Source organism: Pavona decussata, unplaced genomic scaffold (genome assembly GCF_977016875.1).
Source record: "Pavona decussata unplaced genomic scaffold, jaPavDecu1.1 SCAFFOLD_186, whole genome shotgun sequence".
NCBI lineage: Eukaryota > Metazoa > Cnidaria > Anthozoa > Scleractinia > Agariciidae > Pavona > Pavona decussata.
The window spans coordinates 641,991-652,500 of NW_028145595.1; the positions used below are offsets into that span (position 1 = coordinate 641,991).

The following is a 10,510-nucleotide window of genomic DNA, read 5'->3' on the forward strand; positions in this document are numbered from 1 at the left end:
TGAAAGTTGCTGCGGTGGCACGTGTAAAGCCGACCTTCATTGCCTCGAAGATTCTTGTAAGACCAACTTTGACTGTGGACGGTCTGGAAGTTGTTGTCGTACCGGCATTTTACTGGAAGACAGAAAATGTCTTGCAAACTGCATCGGTGCTCAATGTAGTACGGATTCTGACTGTGGAAGAAATGAACAATGTCGCGATGGTAGGTGCGCAGCTTGTCCGACCTGCTGTTCGGGATGTGGGCAGTCTTGTGATACTGACTCGGATTGCAGAAGCACTGACATGTACGACCGATGTTGTCACGGAACGTGCCAGAAGAGTGATAATATATGCATTGATCAAACGGCCGGTTTTTGTGGTGTGATCGGCTCCATTGCTCTCCTTTGCTTGCTCGGCTTGATATGCAAATGTGTTTGCCGTCGACGCGCTTGTGCTGAACAGAAAAGCCTACCACCCTATCCGCGACGGAATGTTCCTTCGTACAATAAAATTTACTCAGGCTACCCTCCGCCTGACTATGAACAACAAGCGAGAATGGTTCTCCAATCATACGTCCCCGAATCAAGAAAAACTCGTGAAAGACCTCCCCCTTATACTGCAGAGCCAGAATGTGCGTCCGGGGGGTTACACCTGAGTTATTCCTCGTATGGTGCTGTGGCCTTAACAGCCGTATAGCTGTAACGACTCGTTCGACCTTTCGTAAAGTGAACGTTGAGGTTAGGTGAAGTAGAAGGCACTCTCATTGGTACTTTCAGTTTGACAGTCTTAGATGTACGACGCAGAAAACGATGGCGCTTACAAACGATTCATATTTCTTCCACAACCGCGCACTGACTATTTGAAGAAAAGTTTCTCATACAGTGGAGCTCAGTTGTGGAACAGTTTACCAATAGAATTACGGCAAGCAACTTCCTTGAATGGTTTTAAGACTAAATTGAGACGCCACAGTTATAAGTAATATTTTAAACACGGCCTCCAAGAAAAGCAGCATTTATTGTTTTATTATTTTTAACTTCTTATAATCCTAGTTAGGTAGATAGATAGATAGATAGTTGATAATGATAATTAAGTAGCTGATGGAAATACCGTGGAAGTTATCCTGTCCTATCCTATCCTATCCTTCCGATGTTTTACTACAACACCGTATCACCCGTTTCCGGTAAAGACATACTGCTGAATAGTTCAGCCTTTATTACCGGCTGTAGCAACTTACATTGTTTAGCTTTAGAACATCAAGCTAAATGTTCATTTGTGTTTTGCATTGCAGTCAGCATTTGCTGCTAATTTACACTCCCTGCCTCCCGTTTGTAGCCTTCCTCGCAGACGCTCTTTTGGCTCGTCACGCAATCTTTCCACCCCTACGAGGAAGGATTGCGTGACGAGCCAAAAGATCGTCTGCGGGGGAGGCTAAACTAGGTCACTCTTGCGTTGTTAGGTTGAGTCTTCGTAGTGTCTTTCCCCAATCGTTTTGCCTTTTTGTCTTTGTTTGTCACCTCCTAACATTACAATTTTCTCATGCGATCCAGCTCCCGCTGTCTAACATTTAGCTCACAGCTACTTTCATTGTTTTGTCACGCCAATCAGAAGTCGCACAGAAGAACCAACTGCATACAGGCGCCCTCAGAATTTGTTTAAAAATTTTCTGCGTTTGGTGCCTAGCATACCACAGTTGCGTTACGTTCTTAAAGGACGGAGAAGTAAAGAATTCTTGTGTAGAACTACGGGGGACGCTTATGTCTTTGTTTAAAGCAAAATTAAGGGAAATATTACGTGATAATCTAAACAGAGTACGGAAAAACCTCGAACACACGAAATGCTTACGCAGCGAATGAAAATAGGTATCTTTACCATCTTCCATTATTAAGAAAATTAGATGTTTTACATCTAAATTATGCCCTATTTATACTCATCACTATAATATTTACGCGGGAATTAACAGACTTTGGTTCATGGAATTTACGAGTAATAAACCTAAAGGTTTTCTTTTTTTCCTTAAGCTCGTGACAAAGTGGTTATAGTAAACTATCTTGTGATATGGAAAAAATTTTCTCCCTTACAAATAGCGATAATTTAACCACTTTTTTTGTCAATAACTATTACTGTTTTGATGTATTATGTGGAAATTAATAAAGACAGTTATCTCATGATGAAGTTCCACTTGTCAAGTCATTATCTCCGGTTATTCACTTCACTACAAACACGAGGCGTCGCTGAGCCCAGCCGAGTACGTATAACTTGTGTCACAAGCGAACCTACGGTAAATCCCCTAGCTCGTCACGAGGTAACTGGAAAAATTGAAAATTTACATCCATGTAAAAAAACGTGTAAATATAATGTAAATTATCAAAAAGATACTGTCAATTCAAATTGACATAGTTTTTACCCATGTGCAGAATTTGGAAAATACTTTAAAAATCATGTAAATTCCGTGACTGAAACATGTAAATACCCATCAAAATCCTGTAAATTTCGGAGACGAAAAAACAGCAACCATGTAAACATCATGTCAATTTTAAAACGAAGACTGGCCAGACTCTGTAAATTTCATGTAAAATGAAAAAGAGAGACTGTCTAGATCCTTTAAATGTCTTGTAAATTCAAAAGGGGACACTGCCCAGATCCTGTAAATATCCTGTAAATTCCAAAAGGGAGACTGCCTAGATTCTAGTTGCTCAGTGATTGCTGCAACCCCCCCCCCCCCCTCCCCCGTACTTTAGAAAGAACCGTAAAGCCCATTTGCTTACATCTGAAGCATGAAAACGACTTCCTGCCTAGATCCTATATATCTGTTGGAATCCTTATTCCTTATTTTTCTTTGTCTCTGTGCTCTTTTACCTATTTACTTATTTTATTTTAATCCTACTTTGTGTCCGCAAGTAGATTATAAGTAAACATTTAGTTTCTAGATTAGGTGTGTAAACCTTCTTATAACCCGCTGGGTTTTCGTTCACAAGCTCTCCGCGTTTGTTTCTTGTTTATTTTTATGCCATTGTAATGTTTATGAAACGTGGAAATATGATAATGCAATACACCTGAAATCTGGCACGATGCGACAGCAGTAGGTGGAGTCGGAGGTTCGATAACCGTCGAGGACTTCTCTTGTCCCCACATGCTCGCGACATGCCAAGTACAGTCGACATGAGATGACGTCGACATGAGATGACGGAGCTCTAGTTAGCCTTTGCCATTATTTAATTTATAATTTTTCTTAAAGTAGAGAGAACTTATGGAGGCAAGTTTCTTGTCTTAGATAAAAACGCGGCGATAGAACCCTTACTCGAACCAAAGATCTACAGATGTGGAAAAAAATCAGGCCTCCTGTCGTAGTTGTCGGTATAATATAACAGCTATATTTGAAATTCCATGATGGAATCCTCAATTCTACACTTCAGTTGACCGTAACATCACCACTTGCAAGTAGCCTGTCTATGAGAATACCCGAAATAAGCTACAGACGTCTTTCCCGTCTTTTAGTAATTACAGAAGCTGCTTGTTGTTGCTTGTTGTTGCTTGTGGCGGAAAAGCAAAAATCCCGCGACGAGTTGTATGCAAATTAGTCTCAACCGCACTCTACTGCGCATGTGCCTCAGGTGTCATAGTCATGGTCAGACAAGTGAAACCTGCCCGGGACCAGCCAACGCGAGGGAGAGTTGACTGTACAGGTGACTCGAAACCCATGTAACTCAAACTTCGCACACGACTTTAACGAAAAGCAAGTAGTTTCTTGAGTTTGAGGTGCCTTTCTGTGTTTCAGAAATTAAACACCAGTACAGTGTAACTCTCGCTTTCATAATCTGAAACAGTTGTAATAACCCCGCCGTTTCACGTTATGGAGATGTGACTGCAGTCTGATGTTTTGTTATTTTTAGTCCCAGACTACTTGCGGACAAAGTATGATCCAGAGATTGAGGAGTCCGAACAGAAGCTGGAAACCATAGCAACTAATATTCCTCCTGAACAAGCTCAGGTAAAGAGGAGACGTTTGCCTCGTTCCCGGGGGGACAGGAGAAAGAGAAACCCTGGAAACGAGGTTGAGAAGACCTAAATGTAATAGGCCACTTCCGAGTTGCTTTGAACCTCATTATGAAAGCGAGACTTTGTGTATAGGTTTTATTATGTAAATTAGTTTCCATTCATATGCAAACAAAAGTAATTTTCATATCAGTGAAAAGCTTTGCACTTAGCCTCGCTTTCAGCTTTGCACTTAGCCTCGCTTTCATAATGATGTTAGCAGCAGCTCGGAAATAGCCTATTGATTTGAAAAGATGTGTAACAGCTCGCGGATACAGACGCTGGGTTATCTGTTATTTGCGTTTCAGAAGCAGATTGCTACGTTAAATGAGCTTGCGACCAATCTCAATGACCTCATCACAAATGCGAGAGAGGACTGGGAAGGAGAACAGAGTGCAGGTATTCCTCGATTAATGTACTTTGTTTCGTGATCAACGTGAGCCTAGAAAAAATTAATAGCTGTTTGTTGACTGGATAGAGGAATAAAATCCAAGGTTAGTGTTAGTGGTGGAGTTAAGCAAATTCTATGTCCAGCGGCAAAGCTATTATGCTCAACACCTTCTATATACAAGTTTAGATGATCGCATCATTACGCTCTGATATTTTAAAAAGCTGTTGGCTTGTACTAGTACACGCTCGTCGTGATAAACTTTCGGAAAGAGTAAGGAATGTAATCCTTATTGTTATAGTTTTTTCTCTAATTTTATTCATGGTCGGAATCACGAGTTGACAAAACAAACTTACGGTGTATTTGCTTACGAATATTCTTACAGTTTCCAAGGTCTACATTCATTGGCATTTTAGAGTAGCGTCTACTTTATCGTAAAGTTGTTTAAAGGTTGGCATGTTCTGCTTTTTTCTCTTTCAGCAGCAAGAACTTCATCTGCAGTTAATCCTGATCTCAACACCTTGGTAGCTGCCGTCACGTTCGGGAAAGGTAACCATCTTTCCTTCAAGGTTTGAAGCTGAGTACAGCAGGTTTTTAAAAGTTCCCCTTCTGTTCTTACTGAGCCAATCGCCAAGGCGCAAGTGTTGTGGACCAATAAGAACTCAGAACAAAGGCGTGCAACGTTCGTAACCAAGAGGCTACAAGCGTAAGAAAGCGTAACTGGTGCCAAGCGCGGGAAAGTGTAACTATTGCCAAGCGCGGGAAAACGTAACTGCTTCCAAGCGTGAAAAGGCGTAATTGCTGCCAAGCGCGGAAAAACGTAACTGGTGCCAAGCGCGGGAAATCGTAACTGGTACCAGGCGACAAACGCTGGCACTATTAAGCGCGGGAAAACAATCTGCGGTTGGTTTGGGTTTAGCTCCTGTGACATCTATTTTTTCGTTTCTTGCTTTGTAGGACTCAAGCCTGCTAAGGTCACAAAAGGAAGAGGTTCTAAATCAGATAAAGGTAGACTCAAAGACGCTCTTTCTGTTGTTGTACTGCTCCAGAGCTTTCTGTTGCATCATCTCATTTACAAATCTTGTTTACAGACTCAAAAGTTAGAATGATCTTGTACAGTATAACAACCAGCACCATAGGGAAGTACCGCTCAGTAGCTTTCGTTTGAATGGTCAAACCTTAGGATTTCATCCACAAACTTAAAGTTAAAGCCACCTTCTACAGTACAATAAACAGTACCACAGGAAAGTACTGCTCAGTAGCTTTCATTTGAATGGTCACACTTAAGGTTTTTATCCACAGCCTCAAAAGTTAGAACCGCCTTGTACAGCATAATAAACAGCACCACAGGAAAGTTCTGCTCAGTAGCTTTCATTTGAATGGTCACACTTTAGGATTTCACCCACAGACTCAAAAGTTAGAACCGCCTTGTACAGCATAATAAACAGCACCACAGGAAAGTACTGCTCAGTAGCTTTCATTTGAAAGATCACACTGGAAGTCTCGTCCTACACACGAAAAGTCGTGTACACATTGACAATGCGTTCTTTAATGCGTCCTTTAAAGAAAAACTGTATTAGGCGATTTCTGGAATGCTTTCAATGCCTGTTTCACTGTTTTAGGACAGCAAGGTGTCTGGGCTAACGACAAATCAACGAACAAAGCTCCAAGCTCCATGAAAGTGGACACCAAAACAGCTGCTAATGTCCATCCATACGCTACTGCAAATAGGCCTAACAGTCGGACGGGGCCTTGACAACACGGCCTTGGCAACAACCACGAATGGTGTCATTTATATACTTTAGTTCCCTAACGAAACATTCTCCAAAAGTGGCGATAATATTTAAGGTTTTTCAGTAAATTCCAAGAAGAGTGATCACCGGAAAGTGACGAACTCAACACTAACTTCATTTTTTTATATACAGAAAAGAACGAGAAATAAACAGATGTCGTATACCAAATGCCCGATACGCATAAGAAACGTGTAGGGACGACACAGCGGCAAAATGAGTGCGCATGCTCCGCAGATTTGTGATTCAAGCGAGAATCGATTACGAATGCTCCACTTCAATCGCCAAATTCACACCTGTTACCACAATATTTTTTTTGTTGAATAAGATATGTGATGGAGGAAGTTCGAAGGAACCTTTCGTGAAAGCGGCAACCTTATCTATTTTGATTTAGGCTTATCCCCGCAAAACGAAAACAAACAATGAGAATTTTAAAAATGCCGCCATTTTGCCGCGTAAGATTGCTCACGCGTGACGAGCATGCGCACTCATTTTGCCGCTGTGTCTGTAGGGACATTGACTAAGCTTGCGACAATTAACCTTACAACAGCCTTCGAAAAACACATTGTAGGTATGCTCTCATCTTTCAGTGTACTTAATTAAAGCAATTGATCTATTTCTACAGCACAACGTTAGACAAAGACGGAGACAGTAAGACATTATAGCTCAAATTACATTCCCTTGTAAAAAGAAAAAGAAAAACTGAAAATAAAGGCGGTGTAACGCGAACCATATCTGTCGTCTGAATCACATCTTCTGTTCCCCAAGTTTTTCAACCTCAAAAAGTCACCTTTATTGTCACTTGACTTGCTAAACATTTTTTTCGCAGCCCATTAAATTTATCCCGCGTAGCAGTCGTTCCTTTTCCAAAGTTTGCCGAACGAAAGCTTCTCGAGAAAAGGAAGCTATCGTTCGCTTCTCGGGATCGCTTGGACTGAGGAATTGAAACGACTGCCACGCAGACTAATTTCGGAAATTTCGTTTCTCTTTGCCCTTGTGCACCTTGTACCCAGTACCGCTAAATCGCCTCTTACATAGGTTAATTTAACTGGGTGAAAGCCAACTCCTCTTTGATACATTCTGTACAGCTACTTTCACGAGGAACAGTAATCAGTGTTGAACTTCAAGTGTTAGCATTGAAACAAAAGCCACTGCTACTGCAGAGCTATAATTGCCACAAAACGAAATTTAAGCATGTCATGTCCAAAAACCTGTGATTTCTAAGCATGGTGCCTAGTAACAGAAGGTATTTTTGCGCGGTTTATTTTAATTTTTTGACTGCGGAAAAAGAAGATCTTAGGAAGGGCAATTGAAATACGAAAAGAAAATTTTTCAGAGATCATTAAGCTTCGATTTGGGGAAAAAACCTCCAGACATTGTTATATATTTTAACGCTTTTTGGAATTGTTGTTGCTAAATTATCTAAGTAAAATGCGTGGTTACACTCAATTTCGTTTGGATTCTAATGTCCCTTGCTAAGATCTACTTTTCCCGCGTAGTCATAATCCGCGCTAGACGCTCTTTTGGCTCGTCACGCAATCTTTCCTCCCAAGATTGCGTGACGAGCCAAAAGAGCGTCTGCGAGGGAGGAAAAAACTGCGCAAAAATACCTCTGCATTAGGAAGCACCCTCCTTAAGAAACGTTCATGAAATTTGTACTTTGCGACTGTAACAAGTTATAAAGAAAATGGTAACGAAAATTGTTACACATATGTCTTCACTTGGGGAGAGAATCTTGTAGAACCTCTTGGAGAGCCTTGAGCAGTTGAGACAATAAGAGAAGCTTGAATAGAGCCTCGTTTAGAAGTAGCAGGAGAACTTCCAGGAGAGCCTCGTTTGGGAGTATTTATAGGGGAGCCTCGTATGAGAGCAGTAGGAGAGCCTTGTATTGGAGTATTTATAGGAGAGCCTCGTTTGGGAGTACTTATAGGGGAGCGTCGTATTGGAGTATTTATAGGGGAGCCTCGTCTGTGAGAGCCAATAGGAGAGCCAGTTTCTAACGCGATAGCAACTCCTCCAACTGACAGTACAGTGGATGACCTTTTTTCTCTTACTTGAAATGGCGCAGGTCGAACATAACTTTCTGTGTTATGTCGAGGGAAGAAATAAATGAGCCAGAGCATTGGCGCAAAATTACAAAGCACAGTGCCTGTAGCAGCGACTACATTAGACAAACATGCGAATATTGTTAAGCTTGGGCCCTTTAGAATCGACCAGCCGGGATAAAACGTCGCAAAAGTGATAAGGAAGACTGTCAGCGAGAAAGCTACATGTTTCGCATCGTCGAACCTGTGACCATGAGGCAGGTTTTTAGTGCTGTACGCAACGGCGACCACAGTGATTAATATCATTCCTAGATACACCGCGCAGAAATAACGTAAAACAAGCCCAACGCTTGTTTTGTACCATGAGCACACGGCCTGGACTTCCAGCCTTGAAACTACGAACTTCTGAAACACTGGTGGGTCTACAAGCACCCATGTGAGCGAAAAGAAGAATGGTACGAGCCACAACGCTACTGAGGTGAACAGCACAATCTTGTTTCTTTGCTGCGGCGTCGGTGGAGTCGGTGGATTCACGAGAATACGGATGCGGTAAATTTTGAGGAATTGCACCATAGCGCCGCCCGTGTATATGAAGTAGAAAACGGGCGGCAACGCGCGACATGATAGATCCGAAAGTTTGAAAAGATGGATTAAATTGAACACGTAGGCTAATACAGCAAAAACCAACAGTAGTTCGTTAAGAATTCCACCCGTGCCTTGAATTATCGGTGTTTTGTGGTGGTATATGACTATTCCAAAGACGACAAATGACAGTACTATGCAACCCACTGTAAGTATGCTAAGACCAATGCCCCAGGGCTCCCCCCACTGGACAAAATTGATAGGCACTTCTTCGCATTTGGAGTTGTCGTGGTTGGAAATAAAACCCTCGGGGCACCGGGTACATGCAGAACTCCCCGATCGGTTACTAACAGTGTCCAGGTCACAAGGAACACATTCCCAGAAGCAATGATTGGGAGTGCTTTTGTACGTCCCAGGTGGACAAATTTCTGCACAAGTTATCCGAGGCTTGACATTGTTGTTCCATTGCACTACATCATCTTGGACACTCAATTTCGGCGTTCTTCCAGCGTTCCAAGATCCTATCTGGACGAGGTTGAATCTACCTTGAGCTCCCACCTGAAGGTTAAAAATGTCGTAAGCAGCTTCAACCTCACCTTTCTGAAAGTTAATGTGACCTGTCATTCCCTCAAATGAGAGCCCTTTGAGACTAGTTAGCAGATCTTCGGGGCGAAGCTTGGAAATGTGCTCAGAGCACGACTGCGCTTGTGTGTTACAGTTGAGTAAAGCTCTCAAACCATAAGCGACGGAATACACCGCATCCCTGACATAAGGAGCAAGCCCATGGCCGTAATCCCGTTCATACTTCTCCAGCGAAATCCTTTCCTGGCCAGAGCAGGGATCGTGTATTGGACTCGAGGAATTCGCCACCGAGCAGTTGAACTCTTTCTCCCAAAACTGATTCCACCACGGTCCCCTCTGATTCAGGGGCGTCGCCTTGAGAATGCGCTCTTTGAAATCATCAAATCGAAACGCGTGAAATCCGAACCCGATTGCGCCTTGAATAATCGGCTTGAACCGTGCATCCTGAATCAGCGAAGACTCAGCCCAACCGTCGCTTGCAATCCATGTTCTTCCAGTGAGTCCTTGCCGGAGTGCTTCCTCGAATACTTTAATCGCCTGCGGCACGAGACTGTACAATATGATAACCTGAACATGATCCATGCTCTTGAGTCGAGTGACCATTTGCTGAATGAGTGCCTCGGAGTCAACGACGGGAAAAAGCTGTCGCATTACAATACAACTAGTTCCAGTTTTGTTCGCCGCATCAACAAAAGCGTCTACTCCACTTCGACCATACCAGTCATCAACACCAACGATTGCAATACAAGTCCACTGATAATGCTTCACCAGTTCCGCCATTGCACGCGACTGAAAATTATCAACTGGAACGGTTCGAAAAAATGACGTAAAATCCGAAGTATCGAGCTCCGCGCTCGACGCACCATAACTGATTTGCGGAAGATCCACGACTTGGAGTACATTTGCCACGTTAACAGAGACGCGCGAATCAAGGCCGCCGATTACTGCTAAAATGGGTGCTTGCTTTGTTGACGTGACTTGCGCAAGACACGCATTCGCGACAAGAAAGCGAGGGTCAAACCTCAACGTGTTTTTAAAAACAAAATCCGATGCGACCGTAACCCCTTCTTGATCATTACCACACGTATCGTGTATATCGTACCCCAAAGTAACA

At 42.7% G+C, this 10,510-nt stretch overlaps 2 protein-coding genes across 3 annotated transcripts in view; one reads left to right on the forward strand and one right to left on the reverse strand.

Moving 5' to 3' along the window:
* Positions 1 to 6,919, forward strand: part of LOC146462554 (mediator of RNA polymerase II transcription subunit 8-like) — a 41,797-nt gene extending 34,878 nt beyond the window's left edge. Inside the window, exons 7-11 of one of the 2 annotated variants that reach the window (XM_085085287.1) lie at positions 3,868 to 3,965; positions 4,318 to 4,408; positions 4,878 to 4,946; positions 5,355 to 5,405; positions 6,020 to 6,919. In XM_085085287.1, the coding sequence (XP_084941413.1) occupies positions 3,868 to 3,965; positions 4,318 to 4,408; positions 4,878 to 4,946; positions 5,355 to 5,405; positions 6,020 to 6,153 (443 nt within the window). In that variant the 3' untranslated portion in view covers positions 6,154 to 6,919. The remainder of the gene's footprint in view (positions 1 to 3,867; positions 3,966 to 4,317; positions 4,409 to 4,877; positions 4,947 to 5,354; positions 5,406 to 6,019) is intronic. The other variant, XM_085085288.1, reaches the window with a different exon arrangement.
* The window catches only part of LOC146462557 (extracellular calcium-sensing receptor-like), a 4,868-nt gene continuing 1,192 nt past the window's right edge, over positions 6,835 to 10,510 (reverse strand). The window contains exon 1 of the mRNA XM_085085269.1: positions 6,835 to 10,510. This exon is cut by the window's right edge and continues 1,192 nt beyond it. Coding sequence (XP_084941395.1) covers positions 7,891 to 10,510 — 2,620 coding nt within the window. The 3' untranslated portion in view covers positions 6,835 to 7,890.